Genomic DNA, 21,536 nt, shown 5'->3' with positions numbered 1-21,536 from the left:
ATAAAATATGGATTAGAGTGGATTTACTGATATTCTACTATAAAATTATTCTGACAAGTAATGAAAGAAATTGTAGCATTGAGGAGGAGATAGTGACCACAATAGTTGATGAGGGAAGAAGAGATGCAATGAGGGGGCATTTTTAGGACTTTGAGTTGTTCTAAATGATATTGCAGGGTCAGATTATGGACTTTATATATCCTGCCTTAACCTACTGAATGTACTGGGAGAGAGTGTGAACTACAGTATAAACTATTATCTATGTGGTATAGCAGTGCTCCAGAGTGTGTTCACTAGTACAACAAGTGTGCCACAATGATGGGGGAGGTTGTTGGTGTGGGAGGAGTGGGGTAGGGGAGTGGGGGATATACCGGAACCTCTTATATATATATATTTTTAAAGATTTATTTATTTATTTAAATCCCCCCCCCCCCCCCCGGTTGTCTGTTCTCTGTGTCTATTTGCTGCGTCTTGTTTCTTTGTCCGCTTCTGTTGTCATCAGTGGCACAGGAAGTGTGGGCGGCGCCATTCCTGGGCAGGCTGCACTTTCTTTCGCGCTGGGTGGCTCTCCTTACAGGGTGCACTCCTGGCGCGTGGGGCTCCCCTATGTGGGGGACACCCCTGCGTGGTGCAGCACTCCTTGCGCGCATCAGCACTGCGCATGGGCCAGCTCCACACGGGTTAAGGAGGCCCGGGGTTTGAACCGCAGACCTCCCATGTGGTAGACGGACGCCCTAACCACTGGGCCAAGTCGTTTCCCTATATTTTTTAATGTAATATTTTTTTTTTGGTGATGTATGTATCTTCAAAAAAATACAATTGACAAAAATGATGGTGTGGGGGATGGGGAGTGGGGTATATGGGAACCTCATGTTTTTTAATGTAACGTTCTTTGTGATCTATTAACTTTAATTTAAAAAGTGTAAAAAAAAAGTCACTACTGATAAAACTGGACTTCCTACTCTACCATATCCCCATAATCCTTGGGTATTCTTGATATGAAAGCATGTTTTGTTCTTTGCAGTATCTTCTACAGCTTCATTTCCTACCCCTCCCCTATGGCAATACTCAACGTTCATGGTTGTACTTACCTGACTTGGACTTGCATCTCTACGCTTTCCCATGTGGTGAACCATCTCTTTCAAGTGTCCTCCTTCCTGATTGCCCCAAAGGCATGTACTTATAACTTTTTCTATTTCCTCTCTGAATCATTCCCTGATTCCCTCAATTATACTTTGGACCCTTTTCTGCATTTTTGCTGCACTTTCAATATTCAATAGATCAAACATCATCTTGAATTGCTCCTGTGTCTTTTCATATCTTTCTTTTTCCTAAATTGCAGCCTCTTTTATAACAAGGACCAAGCATTTTCCTTTTTTAATCTCCAGAGCTTAAGGAAATGCCTGACAGATAATAGCTGTTCCATAGATATTTTTAAATGAATTGTAGATACTTCCCTCAAAATGGAATCTTTTTTGAGAACTGCCCTGATACAGATCTCTCAAAATCATAGAGCAAACTAGAATTTCCTTCTGATCCTTATGCTGCATGTATCTTCCCTCTGCCTGTTGTGTTATTTCCCTGAAGAACCTAGACAGAGATGACAGAGAAGCTATAAATCTCCTCAGTAACCACTCCTTGTCAGACAACATTTATTCAGGGCACCAGAAGCACAGTAAAAGTTCATATATGTGTCCAAGATATGATTATTTTGAGGGATAAAATGGACATATTTTTAGTTTACATAATACACCTAGGATTGTAGGCTGTAGTACTGCCTCTCCCAAGTCCCAAATGAGACTAAGAACACATGATTATGGTCATTTATCTTTACCTCATTCTCCCACCCAAATGAAATTAAGGCCAAGAAATAACTAGAACTTCTTTGTGGACCACGTTCAATTTTTGTTTCCTACAGAGACTTGTGAAGGACCTTAACCCTTTAATAGTCAATTTATTTAGAGAAATACTTACATTATCTTTTGTTTCTCCATGGATTTTTGAACTTTTCGAAGTTTATTAGTCATGATATGGACTTCTTTATCAGCTTTGGGAGGTTTTTTTCTCTCTTCCTTTTCCTTCAGGAAAGTACTCACATGTTTTGCCCAATTTTCTACATCATTTATATTGAATCTTGAAACAAATGAAAAGAGTGCTTGCCTTGAAAATAATACGTAATATTCAAATCATATTTTCACCTATCTTTACTACTATCGTCCTGACTTATACCTACCTATTGGGTTTTAAATACTCATCTTTTAAAATTTTATCCTGAATGTATACTGTACACACAAGGTATCCTAGATCAGATATGGGCTTCCTATTAGCTAATTTCCTGTAAATAATAAGTACATCTCACCTAGCCCCCATCTAACCCCAGACATTCCCCTTGGACGAGTGTGAAGAAAACCAATGGAAATTTCTACTTGAGTTATTAGACATTCCATAGACAAGGGAGAACAAACAATGTATTTTCTCCATTCTCATATAGGAGGAGATGGTCATCCCCTGCCCTCCTGAAAGATGAGAAAAAAATTTAAAAACCTTTTGCTCCTTTAGGCAGGTTGAACAGGATCGTGGGTGCACATCCTAAATTTTTAAAAATGGCTACTTCTTTTCAGATCAGCTAAACCCCAGGTGTCTCTGCCATTACAACCCAGAGATGTTTCCAAGGTCTGGGATTTACACATTTGAAATGTAAACATCTAGAAACGTAAGTCTACGGTCTTCTTGACACCTTGTGGCTAGGTAGAAGGACCTAGTCCAGATTGTAGCCATTTGGCTCTCTCAAATCTGAGCAATTAACTAAATAAATAGCTACAGTTCTAATTATGGTATATTGAGAGTAAAAAGTTCATAGAAGGTAAAGCAGTGTAAGAAATGAAGGTTAGTTTAGTTTTCACCTAAAGGAAGAAAATATTGATTAATGTAACCTGGCAGCCTACTGCCTCAGTCTCCCACTCCCGGGTTAAACAGCAACAAAGGAAACCAGTTTAGGCCAGTCCTATGGGCACTAAAAAAGATGCCCAAGAAAAAGCTAAGTCAATACCAATTCAGCACTAAATTCCAGTCCTTATTTGACAAAGGGGAGCAGGTAAAAACTAAAATGGTTGGAATGTGATGGGGGAAGTGGTTAATTACAAAGTTTTGAGCGGGAAAGTTAGATCTTCTCAGATAGGCTGTAACTTCTGAAGTATCCAATCTATGGAGAAACAGAGGAAGGGCTTGTGTGCTAGGTTTAGGGATATAAATTATGTCATTTTTCTCTGTTCGGGGCGCCAGCCACGTTTTCTGGTTGTGTGCCCCTTCTTGCAAGATTGAGAATAAATTCTTTTCTTCTCCACAATCAGTTGAGCCTTATTTTCTTCCAGAAGGTTTCTTTCTAACACAAGCATTCCCAATCTATGTCATATACATCCCCTGTTTCAAGAAACTAAGGCTTTTTATAGCAGTATTGGAAAATCCAGGCAAGTTTTATTTCCCTTCAATACCTTGTTGGCAAAATGCCATGGCTGAAGTAGGCAACAGCCACCATTGCTGTACTAAACATAGCTTATTTCAGCAACTCAAAAGTTGGATGAAACAATAAAGTTTTTAAAATGTAAATCGTTAAGCAAAAGGCTTTTCTAAAGTCTTTACCTAACTAGAATTAAGAAGGAATGATATTAGTGTGTTGTAGAAGTTGAGAGAGGTTCAATTATTTGCGTATAGAAAGGCCAGGACTCAGGAATGATTTTGAGAAGGAAATATGATTTACTGACAGACGGCTGGACTAGGGAGCTTTCTGTTTCAAACCCGAGCCTGGAACAAGATTTTCAAGTTCCTTTTATACAGGGTAAGGGCTAAATCGTTCTTTGTTTCAGTGCTCAATAGGCTTGAATTAGCATATATCTTCCACATCCTAGGTAAGCTTTTAGCATGGACTTCATACATTCTAGATAAGCTTTTAGCACATTTGGTTTGCATTTTCCCTGAATATTTAAAGTTTATAGAGTTTGCATTGCTAAACTATTTCTCCGGAACTGGAGTCGTTGCCATGGTCACCAAGGGCAGGACTGCAACCTCTTACCGTCCCACACCCACAAGTCACAGACAGTTTAGGTTATCTCTTAAGAGCCAAAGAGCCTCCCACCCATAGCCCACATCAAATGGGTGATGAGAAAGTAAATTGACACAACGGTGAAATAAGGATTAAGGAAACCACAGTCTAATATCAAGAGTATTGTACTTATTGTCAGACAGTATGATCAGTGGTTTTAAATATACTAATTCAATCAGTCCTCACAGCAATACTAAGAGATTGGGGTGATTATTATCCTTATTTTTCAGATGAGCAAAGGGAGACAAAAGTCTGCCCCAAATCCCACAACCTGTATGTGGCAGAGTCTGGCCTCAGATCTCATGTTCTCAATGACATAACATTGTGTTCTTTTTGCATTAATTCAAATTACTATGGTCTAGGCTCACATGACTGGTATTAAATGTTGTAATTTCATCACAGTATTTTATTTTCCAAAATGTAGAACACTTTGAAATAATATCGCCCTTAAGTCCCTCAAATAACCTTTGTATAAAGAATGCAATCTAGAGAGTGAACCTCAGCCAATAAGTTGTACTACTGTACTAAATGCTTTGATCATGTGTTTTTACTTAATTCTTACTCCAATCTTATGTATTATTACTGTTTGCATCTCATTTTGCAAATGAGGAAACTAAGGCCCAAAGGGGTTAAGCAGATGTTAGAAGTGCCGAAGCTAATAAAGGCAGAGCTGGGTTCCTAGCTTGGAACTGACCATGAAGTGTACATTAAGCACACCCCTTTAGTACCACAAGAACTTAAATGCACCAAGCATTCTTTTGACAGACTACATTAGAAATTACTGGCAGTCACACTACTATTTGAAAAGGTTCCAGAGGTATAGTTTGAGCCCTGACAAATTCCAAGAGATTATGCTGATCAGGAATTAATCAAACTATGTCAGACCAAGGATTCCCATAGCATGTTTTGTAGAGAACCCAAGATTTCATAGAAATATGTCAAGATCCAATTCCCCAAGTGAATTAAACTTTCAATGTTTTCACATAATGTTTTACTTTTTAAATATCTTTAGTTTGGTTGAGTACATGAATAATGAACCCAGATCTTTTTGAATGTCTATTTTGCAGTTATGCTTTCAGAAATCACCAAATATCCCAGAGGTACAGAATTGCTTTTGTTTCTAAATAAAATCTATAGCCATGCTTGAAAATGTGGCAGGTAAATAACAAAGATAAAAGGGCAATTTGATTGCAATCCCCCCAAATTTTCAACTACAACCTTATACTCATCTATCATCATAACTGTAAATAAACATCATCAATGATGCTTTATTACTCTATTTAGAGGTAAGCATATATATCATTATGCACAAGAGTCTGACTTTATTTTATATAAAGCTTCCATGGTGTTATGGGTTGAATTGTGTGCTCCCAAAAGACATGACTCAAGTCTAAGTCCTGGGCTGGTGAAAGTGACCTCTTATTTGGAAATAGGTTCCTTGTAGACGTTCTTAGTTAAGATGAGGCCAAGCTGGATCAGGGTGCCTTAATCCAATAGGACTGGTATCTTTTAATAGGAGGAGAGGAGACACAGGGAGGGACACAGGGTTAGAAAGCCCAGTGAAGACAGAGATAGAAAAGGACAAAGGCCATGTGGAGACAGAGGTAGAGATGCATCCACAAGCCACTGCAGGCTACCACGAGTAGACAGAAGAGGAAGGATGGATTCTCCCCTGCAGGCCTCAGATGGAACCTGGCTTTGCAGAGCCTTGATTTGAGATCTGTAGCCTCCAGAACTGGGAAAATAAATTTCTATTGTTTCAAGCCATCCAGTTTGTGATATAGTAGCCTCAGCAACTAAGACAGATAGTTAAATGCAGATCGAAATTATCTAAAATGGAGCCTTCCATTTTGCCTCTGAACAATGTTATCCATGTTAAGCAGGTAACACTATATATTTGATAGCATAGCTGGGGCTCAGAATGCAAGACTTTACTCACTTTAGTTAATTTCAAACTATTTTAAACTATGGAAGCTTTATATAAAATAAAGTCATAGAATTTTGATCAGGTGGCAAACTTTAGTGATACAAATGTTCATACACAAATGCATATATAGTAGTAAATCATCACTGGTAGAGTTGTTTATCTAATAAATTATATTTTGGTGGTCATTTATCAATACTGGACTAGTACATTCTATTTTAAACTATTTTCTGTTATAGTACACAAAATTTAGCAAAGTGTGGAGCAGGTGTAGCCCAGTGGTTGAGTACCTGGTTCTCATATATGAGGTCCTGGGTTCATTCCCCAGTACCTCCTAAAAAATAAAAAATAAAATTTAGCAAAGTATCACTGCCTCTAGGTCAAATTCCTAGGTATAACCTAAAAACAATAACATACCCTGCCAATAAATACTCTAGCTTATTAAGAAACTACTAAATTTTATGAGGGATTCCTCTGTGCAAATGCATTCAGTATGTTTTTAAAGAGCCAAGGTATGTACTAAATATTAGCATGACCTAAATAAAAAAATACAATACTTTACTAAAAAGAAAAAAATGGCATAGCAAACTAAACGAAGGTAATTTGTAATAGCACGAGTTAGTTTATAAGAATTCAACTAGAAAGGTATATCTTAAAAAAAAAAAAAAAAAGATATATCCTGATAACAGACATAGTAGTAATGAATACTAGATTAAAACAGTAAAAGCTGTCTAACTCTCTTCACCTTAAAGCAGAGGTTCTTAACCAGGGGTGACAGACCCCAAAGATTTTAGGGGATCCGTGACCTTGAACTGAAAATTCAAAAGCCTGTTATTCTTGTGGGGACATGTGGTGGAGATGTGATATATTTATTAAATAATACACAGTATAGTGTGGACTTTATAAGGTCTGTGGTTTTCACCTGACTAGCACAGGGACCCATGGAACAAAATAGTTTAATTCCTGCCTTAAAGGAATAAGTCTAATAAAAATTATAAACAAAATGAATTTAAACTAAATAACTTACAAGAAAATTAGTGCAGGTAACTTCTCCATTTTTCTTAACTTTTCAACAAGAAGTGGAAACATGCTTGCCATGTTTTCTGAACTACAAGCTTCATGAGAACTAAGATTCTTCAGAACCATCATGGCCTGCAGCAATGAATAAAAATGATTCATTTTAAATTATACATAACAAAGAAAAAAATTACAACTTTTGGCTGAAATAATTTCACTGTTGACTGACCTATGTTTTTATATATTTTTAAAAATATTTTATGCAAGTATATTATGAAACTATGCAAACAACCATCAAAGGATTAGACAAATCTATCCTCTCTCTTTCCCTCAGAATCCCTAGATTTAATATTCAACAAAATTCTAAAATAAAAATTAAAGATTAAAAAAACAGAAAAGGCTATTGTTGAAGCAATGAAACTTAAAACAGTAAAGAATATAGGGTGCTTTGCCAGAAATGTGTGAAAATTACCTGCTGTGCATAGCCATTTTTAATCCAGTTAGCTAATTCTGCCTTTAAGCTTTCTTCATATTTTCTAGTATCCAACTTTTTAATGACTATTTTATTCTTAAAATGTATGAATTCCTCTGGACACAGTTCCTTGAAAACAAAAAACACAAAATTAAATAAAATCATGCAAGAAAATCTAAAGATGTTTCTTAATTATGAGTCTTATTAACATTACCAGCTTCTTAGCTACAGAAGCTGTTAAATTTCTTTTTACCTCCCCATAGTTTCTAATATATTAACTCAATAAGATGAATGAACTATTCAAAGTAAAGAATGTAGAACAAGGCTTGGGTGTGTAGAGATGAAAACAGAGAACAATTAAGGTACAGAGTAAGAAAAGGAGCATAGTAAAAGACTATGGAGGGAAGCATAGACTTGGCCCAGTGGATTGGGCATCTGCCTACCTCATGGGAGGTCCTCGGTTCAAACCCCGGGCCTCCTTGACCATGTGGAGCTGGCCCATGCGCAGTGCTAAAGCATGCAAGGAGTGCCCTGCCACACAGGGGTGTCCCCCGCGTAGGGGAGCCCCACGCACAAGGAGTGCACCCCGTAAGGAGCGAAAGAAAGTGCAGCCTGCCCAAGAATGGTGCTGCACACACAGAGAACTGACACAACAAGATGACACAACAACAAAAAAAGAAACACAGATTCCCGGTGCCCTTGATAAGGATAGAAGCTGTCACAGAAGAGCGCACAGACAACTGGGGGGCGGGCGGGGGGGGGAATATAAATCCAAGAGATAAGGAGACTAAAATATTATAGCATCCCAAAGTTGAAAGAAGAAATATTTTCAGGAATTCACTATTTTTCCATTCCATTAAAACAAAATGCAAAATGTTAAGAGAAAGAATAGGGAGAAGAAGTAATTTTATTTAGGAAAGAGTCCACTGATAATTTTAAAAGATGAGATGCAAATGTTTAGAGAGGATGAGAATTTGCTTTTCTGAACAGATATGTTACCATCCTCTTTAATAGCATGAATTAAAATTACCTGGGCCCTGGGCCAAGTTTTCCAGACTTGAGCCATGGTGTCATAAAGTTGGATCATTTCTCGAGGTGAAAGGGTAAGATCAGAAGGGAATCCATATCTTCCAATCTGTGTTTAAGCCAAAAGGAAATATGTTACTCCTCCTTTTTTCTCTTTTGTACCATGCTGTGTCTCATAGTACTAATCATGAATCTAGATATTGAAAAGAACTAGATTAAGATATTCTCATGTGGATAGGTATTAAATGTTAACAAAATACTAACCAAGAGAGTCCCTGCATTCCGGAAGGAGAAAAAACCCAAAAGCCCACAAAAAAGATTTTCTATTACTTCCTAAGACTTTTAAACTTGGTTAATGTTCTATAAATTGCTTCCACAACTCAAATCAGGGTACTGAATAGCTGGATGATATGTGGACTTGATCTAGACAAGCTGACATAACCTGTAGCTGAAACTGAAATTGATTTAATTATGAAGGTAATTATTTGCTTTTATGAGTATCTTGCCAGCCTACTAGGAATAAATCTCATCTGCTTAAATTCTGGGTCAACACAAAGACAAACGTTCTAGACCTCTGAGATACTCAAAGAAACTTCTCCTCCAAGTCACTAGTCTGGGTTTGCCTTAAGTCTTCTGAACATGTATAACATTCATTTTTACCACAAGTATTTTTAAATGAAAAATTTTAAAATCCTGTTCTCAAAAAGTTTACATTGTAGTAATCTTCTGCTGGTTCCAACTCCTACTACCATGAATCAACTGTATGTGAAACCATGATCCCTGGCATAGTCATAAAAGAGCAGTTAGAGGGTGGGATTTCATGTGTTTTACAAAATAAGCTTCTTTAATAATTCTCATTGGAAATGCTAAAATCTTAAAGAGGAGACTATATTATGGAGAGTTTCCCAAAGTTATTTGACAATAGGATACTTGTTTTTAATTAATAATTATTAACAAGTTATGAGGCACAAGTTTGGAAATTCTGGGCTAAAGGAGCCACACCAAACAACACATTTGGGGAAAAAAACAACTGGAGATTGTTTATAGAATGGAAAATGCAGTAAAGTAAACCAGAACGTCTGATTCTATTCCACCTCTAAGTGCTAGTCTTTTATCTATAATAAAGGAGTGAAAATACTTGGATTACCTCTTGTGGACTGTGGGGAAATCAAACAAGATTAATATACTAGCGTATTTTTTTAACTTTTTAAACTATAGCCTGCAAATAATTGCATGAAATCATCATTAAAATATCTCAGTTTGGGCTTATAAAACTAGCTAAATGGCAAGGACTATATTATACCAGAATAGTAAATACATATATTATTTTGTAATGCTAGTATTGTTTTCATGTTATTAGTTAAAGGTGGCTATTTATTCTGCCTAACTAAAATAAAACATAAAATTAATCTAAGAATTATCATCATAATTTTTAAAATATAAATTTCTTAAATCTCTTAGCCTTTTATAAAGGACTGAATTTCCTCATTTCTAAAATGGAAGATAATTCTGCCTATGACATAGATTTTTTGTGAGGATTATACTAGATTATATATGTAACAGGCCTAGTAAAATGCCTGGCACATGTTTGATGCCTCAGTTAATGTGACTGAGTTTTATAAACCCATACTTTTAATTTTTTAAATCAGTTTAATAATTTCATGGCTAAAAGCTGGACATTCAATTCAGTTTTTCTCCCCTGCACAGTAACTAAGGAGCTGGCAAAACTCAAGCCGGCCTGGGTTGCAAAGGAAGAGAAATAAAAGGTCAGACCTGCACTACCCTTCATTCATAAGCACAATGGTATTATACCACTATGTCCTTTTTACGAACCAAATTGTTCCTAACACCATAAATGATGGTAAACATTGATCCAGCCTAAGAAGAAAGAGACAGACGGCAGATCTTTCAAGGACTGCCAAGGGCTGCGAGTGCTCCAGGAGCTGAGCAGCTGTTCCTGTACTGCATGATAATTGGTGGCAAAGACCAAACAACTTTGCTTTTTGCCAGGAACAAGCCACATATGGATTGAAAGTCATCTCTCAACACAGTTGGAATAAAGCCAGCTCACTTGTCCAGCCCCAACCCCATCCCTTCCTTTCTGAAACCATTTCCATAACAGAGCTACAGAGAGGACCAAGGCAGAGGATTCTTCTGTTTATGTTGACAAAATTTATTCTGCTTTTTTATGTTGACAAAATTTATTCTACTTTTCCTTGCCACTTGTTTCTTTCTTATTAATTTGAATTAAACTATAGAAGATGAGGAATTGTTTACTCATTTGGAAAGGTTTACTTGCTTTTTAACCACTACCACCTTATGAAAGATCCTGTGTAAACACATGCTACACACACAGCCAACAGAACATATTTAATAAAGCCCAAGCCTCAGTATTCACCCTGCATTCCTGCTGCAGAAGTCTAGAAGGCTTAAGAAGACTCAAACTTTAACAGCGTGAATCTTCGCAGAAGTCATGAGGGGTCAGAACACACTCTAGCAGTTCTAACACTTTCCAGTTACTCCATTAATAGCTACTGAGAATAGAGGAAAGGCACTTGTACCAAAATAACAGTCTCACCAAGTACTCCAAACCACTCCACTCACAGCCACTTAAAGATAACTGCCTTGATTCATCCTAAGCAGAATAAATAAAGTTTAAAAATACTATTCATTTTTTAAAAATACCAGGCAATGAGGAAAATGTTAATCACTGGATATCAAGAAGAATAGAAAGGAAGAAAAGTGGGAAGGAGGGAGGGAGAAAGGATGGGAAGCAGAAAAGGGAAAGAGGAAGGAAGGAGGGAGGAAGAGAGGAAGGAAGGAAAAGATAGAGAAAGAGAAGAGAGGGAGGGAGGAAAGGAGGGAGAATTTTGTCTATATTTGTTTTGTTTAGAGTTTGGATAGGCCCATTTCCACACACACAGAAGAAGAATTCAGATTCATTCAGTTGCTTTTAAAAGACACTGCATCATAGCTCAGAAGCTATAGAGGGATTCTCATTCATTCCCTCATTCAGGCATTTGTTCAACAAACCATTCAGGAGAGTGTGTGGGGTGAGGGTGCAAGCTCTGGAGTCAATCTGCCTGAGATTGCATACTGGCTCCAGCATTTACTTAATAATGGTGCAACATTGAACTAGTCAGCTAAATTCTTTATGCCTCATCTTCCTCATCTCTAAAATGGGGATAGTAAAAGTGCATCTATCACAAGATTACTGGGATGGTTAAAAGAGTTAAAACATGTAAAGTTCTTTGAACAGTGATTGGCATGAAGTAAGTACTCAATTTAAGTTGTCTATCCTTAACTAACATATTTATCAGGAACTATTTGTACATATAGATTTTTAGATGCACATAAACAAGAGCAGCAAATTTATCATGATTGCTCTCACACAAGAAACAGAGACTAGGTGCTATGTTGAGAATATTACTTCCAATTAAGAAAGTCACAGAAGGATTCTGAAAAGCTTCCATATTAGAAGAGTCATGGAGAAGACTGTAGGTGGATGGCAAAGTAGGAAATATCATGACTCAGTCTTCCCACCAAACAACATAGAACAGTATAACACTGTACAGCATTCAGAGAAAAACATGAAGGAAAAGGTGGTAAACCCCAGTAAAGACAAGTAAATGGCACTTTCCAGACAAGTAAATTGCCCTCCCATGTGGTGGCTACTGGCGCCCATCCCTCACGCTCACAGCAGGCCTCCATGGGTTCCAGCCCCTGCCTAGCTCACAGATGACAGAAAGGAATTAAAAGTCCTCTTCCTCAAGACCACGGATGGGCACAGCCAACCGCTGAACATGGCTTTTCATTAGCTACTTCAGATGACTGGGTGCTTGACTCTGAGGGTGACCATTGTTCTAACCCACCCCAAAAAGAGGCAAACGCAGTGGAAACTTAGGGTGGCAGGGAGCAGTTCTTTAATGTGCTACATTTGCTGGGGAGACAAAGAAAGCTCAGTTTTGGGGAGCCATGGAAAAAGCACCTGGTGCCTTTTCTTATCCCCTCTCCAGGGCACTTGGGAGCTGGTCTGTGCCTCTTCATGGGTCCCTCACTCTGTTTCAGCTAAGAAAGCATATCTTGGAGAACCCCTCTCTATTGTGTCCCCCCCTCCCAGAATTTGCCCTTAAGGCAAAAACAGCTTGAGATAATGAAGGAATATAAGAAACTATAGAGGTAGCTGGTCTGGGACAAAGGCTTGCCTGCTTTAAACACCCAGGAAAAGGGAGAGTGTGTTCTGGGAAACAGAGGGAACATTCAAACTCTTGTCAACAGGGGAACTTCAAAACAACTAACAAGCACAAGCCCAGGACAAGACACAGACCAAGAAAAGGAACCTTAGGCTGAAGCACAAGAAAATCTGAGTTACCACCACCTGAATACTAATTAAGAAATAGATATGTCAGGGACCAAATCCCAGAGATAACATTTTAAAATATTAAAACAAGCTGTGTGCAATAAATTCATACAAGGCAAATTAAGAGACAGGAACTGATGACCCTATCAAAGGAAGAGGATGAAAATCCTGAAAATACCAATCAAGAAGACCAGAATGTGGGCATACTGAACAAAGATATTACAAAAATAATCCTAAAAATACTCAAAGAGATGAAAGATAATGCAGACAAAGAACTAAAGGATATCAATAAACAAAGGATGAGCACTATGAGAATCTTAGTAGAGATGGAAATTTTTAAAAGGAACCAAAAGGAACTACAGGAGGAACTCAACAGCAGATTGGAACTGGCAGAAGAAAGAATCAGTGAACCTGAAGACACCTGAAATGAGACAGACCGAGGAACAGAAAAAGAAAAAATTATAAAAAGCAAGAATAACCTAACACCTCTGATACACCATCAAGTATACCAATATAAGCCTTATGTAAGTCCCAGAAGGTGTGAAGTGAGAGAAAGGGCTGAAGGAATATTCAAAGAAATAATGACAGAGAACTTCCCAAACTTAGCAAAAGATGTGAATCTGCATATCCAAGAAGCCCAGAGACATTAAATAAGATAAACATAAAAAAAAAATACATCCTGGATTATATTGATCACATTCACTGTCAACTGCAAAGGACAAGGAGAGGTTTTTGAAAGCTGCAAGAAAAAAGAAACATGTTATACACATGGGAGTTCCAATTAGATTAAGTGGCAATTTCTAATCAGAAAACATGGTAGTAAGGAGGCAGTGGGTTGAAATACATACAGTACTGAAAGAAAACAACTTCCCACCAGGAATTTTGTATTCAGTAAGACTTGCTTTTAAAAATGAGGGATAGAGAAAATTTTCCCAGATTTTAAAAAAAGCTGAGGGAGTTCATCAATAGTAGACTCTCCCTACAACTGATGTTGAAGGAAGTTCTTCAGCCTGAACACTAGACAGTGGTTCAAAACAGTCTAAACAAATAAAGATCTCTGATAAAAGTAACATTTTGGGTAATTATAAATGTCAGTATGATGGCATTTTTTTTTTTTAGTGTATGACTACACGTCTTACTTCTGACAGATACTAAAATGCAAATGCATAAAAAGTAATTATCAATCATTGATATAAAATGTCCAAGAAATAATTGCTAACAAAAACAAACAAAAAGGCAGGGGAATGTGGGGTAGAGGAAAAATGTATGTTTATACTATTGAACTCAAGGTGATATCAAATCAAATAATAGTGTTATATATTTAAGATGTTAAATTTTAGCCCCATAGTAACCACAGGAAAATATATGAAAAACATATTCAGATATAAAAGAGAAGACCCTCCATATGGAACAATTAAAAAGTCAAATAAATATAAAAGTAAGCATTAAAGTAGAATTGAGAGATTAAAAAAAGTTATAAAACTTACAAAGGGTAAACGGCAAAATGCCATAAGAAAGTCCTGCATTATCAGAAGTACTTTAAATGTAAATGGATTAAATTCTCCAGTCACAAGAAAGACTTGTAAAATGGATTAAAAAAGCATGATCCAACTAGGTGCTGCCTGCAAGAGACAAATCTTAAATTCAAAGATACAAATAGGTTAAAAGTAAAAGGATGGGAAAAAAATGTACCATGAAAGGAGTCACCAAAGGAGAGCTTGGGTAACTATCCTAATATCAGACTTTAATTTATTTAAATACTTTAATTTATTTAAAGTGACTATGATGATAACTATATACTGATAAAGGGGTCAATTCAATAAGAAGACATAATGATTATAAATACAGATGTACCTAACAGTAGAGCCCCAAAACAAATGAAGCAAATACTGACAGATATGAAAGGACAAAATGATGATTCTACACTAATTGTAGGAGATATTACTACATCATTTTCAATAATGGATAAAACATCTAGTCAGAGGAACAATGAGGAAATACAAGACTTAAACGATACACTAAACCAATTAGACCTAATAGACATATAGAGAACACTTCACCCAACAACAGAACACACATGCTTCTTGAGTGCACATGGATCATGCCCAGCATAGATGATATGTTACATCACAAAATATGTCTAAATAAATTCGAAATTATTAAAATCTTGTACTATTATCTTCTCTAGGTACAATGGAATGACCTAGAAATGAATAATAATTCTCCCAAGGGAAAAATGGAAAATTCACAAATATATGGAAACTGAACAAACAATAGGATAAAGAGGAAACCACAAGGGAAATTAGGAAATATCTTAAGATGAATGTAAATGAAAATACAGCATACCAAAACTTAAGAAAGGCAGCAAGGGCAATGCTGAGAGGCAAACTTTTAGCAATGCTTACATTAAAAAGAAGAAAGATTTCAAATCAGAGATTTAACTTCAAGACTGGAAGACTTAGAAAAAGAAAAGCAAACTAAACCCTAGCATGCACAAGTAAAGAAATAAGATTAAATATGGGACAAATAAAATACAGAGAATCAACAAATCAGAAAGTGGGTTGGTTCGAAAAGATCAACAAAATTGACTAATCTTTAGCTAGACTGATGGAAAAAAAAGAAGATACAAATAACAAAACTCAGAAATTTAAAGGCGGGCATTATTACCAACTGCACTGAAATAAAAAGAACTATAAGAAGATACTATGAACAACTGCACATTAATAAATGAGGTAACCTAAATGAAATGGACAAATTTTTAGAAACACTTAAACTACCTACACTGACTCAAGAACCAGAAGATCTCAACAATTAACTAATAAAGAAGTTGAATCAGTAATCAAAATCTCCCAACAAAGAAAAACTCAGGACCGGATGGGTTCAAAGGAGAATTTTACCAAACATTCCAAGACTTAACTCCAATTCTGCTCAAACTGTTCCAAAACACTGAAGAAAAAGGAATACTCCTTAATTCATTTTACAAGGCCATTATCACCCGCATACCAAGCCAGAGAAACATACAAGAAAAGAAAATTACAAACCAATATCTTTTATGAATGTTGATGAAAAAAAATCCTCAAAAAAATATTTGCAAACCAAATACTTACACATTAAAAGAATAATATATTATCATATGGGATTTAAACTTGGTATACAAGAGAATTTCAACATAAGAAAATCAATATTACCAGAATGAAGGGACAAAACTGTATGATCATCTGAATTAAATCAGAAAAGGCATTTGCAAAATCCATCACCCTTTCTTGATTAAAAACAGTGAGAAAAGTAGGAATAGAAGGAACTTCCTCCACATGAAAAAAGGCATACATAGAAATCCACAGATAACATCTTACTCACTGGAGAAAGACTGAAGGCATTCACCATTATAGTGCAGATATCAGTGCAATTAGGCAAGAAAAAGAAATAAAATTCATCCAAATTGGGAAGGAAGAAGTAAAACTTACCCCACTTGCAGTTGACATGATCCTATATACAGAAAATTCTAAAACAGCCACAAGAAATCTCCTGAGAGCTAATAAATGAATTCAGTAAAGTGGTAGGGTACGATAGCAACACCCAATATTCAGTGTTATTTCTATGCACATGCAATGAACAATTGGAATAAGAAATCAAGAAAAAAATTTCATTTGCAATACTAACTAAAAAGAATCAGCTATCTAGGAATAAATCTACCCAAGTATGTAAAGGACTCATACACAGAAAACTAAAAAACATTTCTGAAAGCAATCAAAGAACATCTAAATATTGGAAGACTAAATATTGTTAAGATGTCAATACTACTCAGGGTGATTTATACATTCAAAGCAATCCAAATCCAAATCCAAATTCCAATTACCTTTTTTGCAGAAATAGAGAAATAGAAAAAGTTAATCATCAAATTTATAGGAAAAGGCCCCAAATAGCCATAGCCATCTTGCAAAAGAAGAATGAAGTTGTCAGACTCATAATTCCCAATCTTTTAACTTATTACAAAACCACAGTAATAAAAACATCATGGTACTGGCAAAGGACAGAAATATATACAAATGGAAGCAAATGCAGAGCTCAGAAATAAACCCTTAAATTTATGGCCAGCTGAATTTTGCGAGGTAGAAAAGACCACACTTTGGAAAAGAAAAGTCTCTTCAACAATTGGTGCTTGGCTAACCCGATTTCAACAGGCAAAAAAAAAAAGAGGACTCCGACCTCATACCTTATGTAAAAATCAATGCAAAATGGATCAAAGACCTAAATATAAAAGCCACAACTATCAAACTCCTAGAACAAAATGTAGGGAAACATTCTCAGAACCTTGTGTTAGGCAATCATTTCTTAGACTAAACAGGAAAAATGCAAGCAGCAAAACAAAAAATAGATAAATGGGGCCTCACACAAAATTAAAAACTTTTTCACCTCAAAGGGCTTTATCATTAAAGATTACAACCTACACAATGGAATAAAATATTTAGAAACCACATTCTAAAAAAGTTTTTAATACTCAGAATATGTAAAGAAACCCTTCGACTTAACCCAATTAAAAAATGAGCAAAAGACTTGAATAGACATCTCACCAAAGAAAATATACTATTGACCAGAAAGCACATGAAAAGATGCTCAACATCATTAGTCATCAAAGAAACGCAAATCAAAATGAAAATGAGATATCATTTCACACCCATTAGAATGACAGTTATTTAAAAACAAAAAACAAACACAGAAAATTACAAGAAGTTGAGAGGATGCAGAAAAATAGGAATACTCATTCATTACTGGTGGCAATGTAAAATGGTGCAGCTGCTGTGGAAGACAGTTTGGTGGTTCCTCAGAAAATTAAGTGTAGAATTACTATATGACCCTATAATTCTAGGCATATACCCAAAATAATTGAAAGCAGGGACTCAAACAGGTATTTGTACACCAATGTTCATAGTGGCATTATTCACAATTGCCAAAAGATAGAAGCAAATCAAATGTCCATCAACCAACAAATGGATAAAAAAAATGATAAAAACATGAAATGGAATATTGTTCAACCGTAAAAAGGAATGAAGTCCTAATACATGCAACAACATGGATGAAGCTTGACAACACCATGATGAGTGAAATAATAGACACAAAATGACCAATATGGTATGATCTCACTAATATGAAATAATTAGAATAATCAAACTCTTAGTGTCAGAATCTAGAATATAGTTTACCATGGGATGGGATGGGGATAGAGAATGAGAAGTTAGGGCTTAAATGTACAAGGCTTCTCTTTGGGATGATGGAAATGTTTTGGTAATGGAAGGTGGTGAATTAGCATAACATTGCGAATGCAATTAACAGCACTGAAATATTTATCTGAATATAGTTGAAAGAGGAAATGTTAGATTGTCTATATGGTCACAGAATAAAAAATTAGAAAAAAGTAACTACATTACACAAACAGTAAGTTAAACCGTGGACTTTAATCAATATTATAATTATAAAAAATCTGCTTTCATCTATTATATATATCATACCAACACAAAGTGATGATAACAGTGTGATATAAGGGAGTCCTGGTAGTTTTTGTGTTTTTTTTCATGATTATTTTGTTAACCAACTTCTTTAATAAGAGAAAAAAAGAAGAGTCATTAAAGATGAATAGGATCTGGACAGTTGGCATCTGGCATCTGTGGTGAAATATTCCAGGCACAAGATCTAGCATGAGAGCTTCCAGAAAACATCTATCAAGAGGATGAATGAAAAGAGGATTAAGATTAGGCCATCGAAGACCTTGGATGCCAATCTAAGCAGCCGTGCATTTTCCATTTCCAAAGGTGTTAGGGATTCAATCATGTTCCCCATAAAAACATGCTCACGTTCTAATCCCCTGTCCTGTTCATGGAAACTCGTTTGTAAATAGGATCTTTCAAGATGTTAAGGCCAAACTGAATCAGGGGAGACTTAGGTCAATATGACTGAAGACCTAATAAACAGAGGAAATTGGTCACAGTAGTAGAAGATGGTACTTGAAGAGAGACAAGACAGATTGCCATGTGAGGAAGGATTGTCCACAAGCCACCAGAACACTACCAGCTTCAGAGAAAGCAGGGTCTTGCTGATACCTTGATATTGGACTTCTAGCCTCCAAAACTGAGTCCATAAATTCCTATTGTTTAAGTTAACCAACTTGCATTATTTTGCTGTAAGAGTCTTGGCAAACTAAGACAAAAACAGAGATATTAAAGCCTTGGCAAGATTAGAATTATGTTTTAGGAGAACTAATCTGACAGCAGAATTTGGGATATATTTAACTCACCAGATCTTTGAAGGAAGGCAAACTATTGGCTAATGCCTTTATTCTATTCAGAGGCAATGAGATTCTGAAAAACCCGTTCATTAGAACAGGATAAGGCAGGAGTAGCAATATGTGAGAAAAATCAGTAAATCTTTCCCCATTCACATCCCAATTCCCCAACTGAGAGGTTTTTACAGTCTCCACTCAGGTGGAAATTGTTAAATTAGTGAAGTATCTTTTCCTTGATTAAACTAATTCATAGTGATCAGATTCTAATATGCACTAGCAGTTATCCGCATAAATTGTAGCTTCACTAAAGGAAGAGTTAGTGTCAGAGAGATGGATAAAAACACACAGAATGAGAAAAATGGGCCAAGATAATTTCCAGGAAAAATAAAATTAACTCAAAAACTCAGGTTAAACTTTTTTTAAGCTTTGTGTATCCAGACACCATTTAGGAACCAAATGAAAACTGTGAAAAACATTCTTGGTATTCTCAAAATTAAGGGGAAGTACTTGTTTTAGAATATCTGTTCAGCTTCTAGTAAATATCAATTAGGAACTTTTCAGTTATGAAATACACTAATAATTTCTGTTACTCAGAACAAATATGGCTAAAGCATTACTTACATGATCTGTTGTTAGTGCAGCACAAGGGTGAAAATGATCAAAATTAACATCATCCTCTGTCACTGAACATATATACTTCTCCAAATCATTGTATCTCTCTCCATAGAGCACTAAAAATGAAGAATAAGTATTTTCAAATCAATGGATCTGTAAGCTCTGAAATAATCTTAAAGTAAAAGATAAAAATTCATATGAATATATCAAACATACCAAGTCTAACTTTGTATGATTGTTTTATATGCAAGTGGTCTTTGTAAAACTTGGCACGAGAGCCAGCATTTCTTTTAGAAACATTATTTTTTTCCATTATATTGTCTTCTTGTTTCCAGTACCGTTTTACTGACTGTAGCCACCTACCAAAAACATATATACAAATTTGCATATTACTTAGGCAGAACATGAAAGTACTTCCTGTGAAATTAAATAATTTAAATAAAGAAAATGTCATGTACTCTGGAAATTGTACTTAAGAGAAGAGCCAGACTACCTGAGACTGCATCCCAAAGTCCTTACCTCTAGCTATGGCTCTTGGTTGAGTCACTTAACAAGGATAACCTGCATCATTTTCCACATTATAAAATGGAAATGACAATAGTACCCAAATCAATAGGTTTGTTGGGCATATAAATAAATTAATATACGCAAAGCACTTAGAACGGTACCCGGCATATAGGAAGGATTATGGGAGTCTTTGCCATACTTGTTATTATCACTAGGAAGAAATCAAGTCTAATGACAAAATGATATGGGACTTTCAACCAACAAGGCTTTGCTAGCTTTCTAATCATCTTCTACAAAGTGGAGTAGAATAAAGAATATCTCAGGGCCCATGGTTATGCCTTTCAATGGTTTTATTTTTATTTGTTGGTGAAGGACAAAGAAAAAGGAGCATAAATCTATCACTTCTGGTGAACTTTTTTTTTTTTTGAGATATGGGAACATATACCCTATTAAAATTTTAGATCTGGATCGGGGAGTGCTTGATTTTTCTTATAGGAGGGTGATTTTGCTCAGCACCTCTAGAGAGGCTCTGTTATTTAAAAACGCAGGGATGAGTTTAAAGATTCACCAGAAAGCTATGAAACTCTTTAGAATCCATATATAAAGTATGAAACTCAAGCACTTAAAATAGCTAACTCTTCTGTCCAAAATGGAACCTAATGCCTACTCAGTGAGATGTTCAGGGTTGCTTATGGTAGCGGAAAGAGCCAAAAAGGGACATCGGATCATGACAAGGAGGTGCTCCCAGATTTCTGCTCCAATGTTTCCACCAAGACAATGGACCTAGTAAAGAAAAAAATTTCTCAATTGAAAAATTGACTTAAATATGGTAAATGAAAATATAATATGGAAGTCTGAAATCATCAGACATAGTTTCTCAGTTACCAAAATTAAATAGCGGCAAACTCAATCCCCACAACCAATCTATCAATAGTTTTCCTTATTTCACTTCCAAACCTTTCCATCACATCTACCTATTTCTCTACATGTCCACTGCCAAATAAGCCACCATCACATCTCACCTAAATGACCACAATATTCTCCTGACCACTATCCTACCTTCCATTCCTGTCCCCTCCACTCTTCACACACAGCTATAATAATGTTCCAAAGATCAATTATATCAAGCCATGCCCCTAAATTAAAATTCTTTAATATATTCCCATTACACACGGACTGAAATACAAACTCCTCAGCCCAGCTTAATTTGACCCTTGCTTACCTCTTTAGCCTCTTCTC

The 21,536-nt window shown here is 36.0% G+C and overlaps 1 protein-coding gene across 2 annotated transcripts in view; it reads right to left on the bottom strand.

The window, feature by feature from the left end:
• LOC101434287 (probable ATP-dependent RNA helicase DDX60) overlaps positions 1-21,536 on the bottom strand; it is a 115,836-nt gene that overhangs the window by 31,990 nt on the left and 62,310 nt on the right. For both annotated transcript variants that reach the window (XR_011648433.1, XM_004475388.4), the window contains exons 20-26: positions 20,965-21,080; positions 20,007-20,149; positions 19,797-19,906; positions 8,543-8,647; positions 7,513-7,641; positions 7,051-7,175; positions 1,975-2,133 (exon numbers count right to left, since the gene is read on the bottom strand). Coding sequence is in view for 1 of the 2 variants with exons in the window: in XM_004475388.4 (XP_004475445.2) it covers positions 1,975-2,133; positions 7,051-7,175; positions 7,513-7,641; positions 8,543-8,647; positions 19,797-19,906; positions 20,007-20,149; positions 20,965-21,080 (887 nt within the window). In the remaining variant the exon portion in view is untranslated. The remainder of the gene's footprint in view (positions 1-1,974; positions 2,134-7,050; positions 7,176-7,512; positions 7,642-8,542; positions 8,648-19,796; positions 19,907-20,006; positions 20,150-20,964; positions 21,081-21,536) is intronic.

This window comes from Dasypus novemcinctus, chromosome 1, assembly GCF_030445035.2.
Source record: "Dasypus novemcinctus isolate mDasNov1 chromosome 1, mDasNov1.1.hap2, whole genome shotgun sequence".
In the NCBI taxonomy this organism is placed as follows: Eukaryota; Metazoa; Chordata; class Mammalia; order Cingulata; family Dasypodidae; genus Dasypus; species Dasypus novemcinctus.
This window is presented reverse-complemented; position numbering and strand designations above follow the sequence as displayed.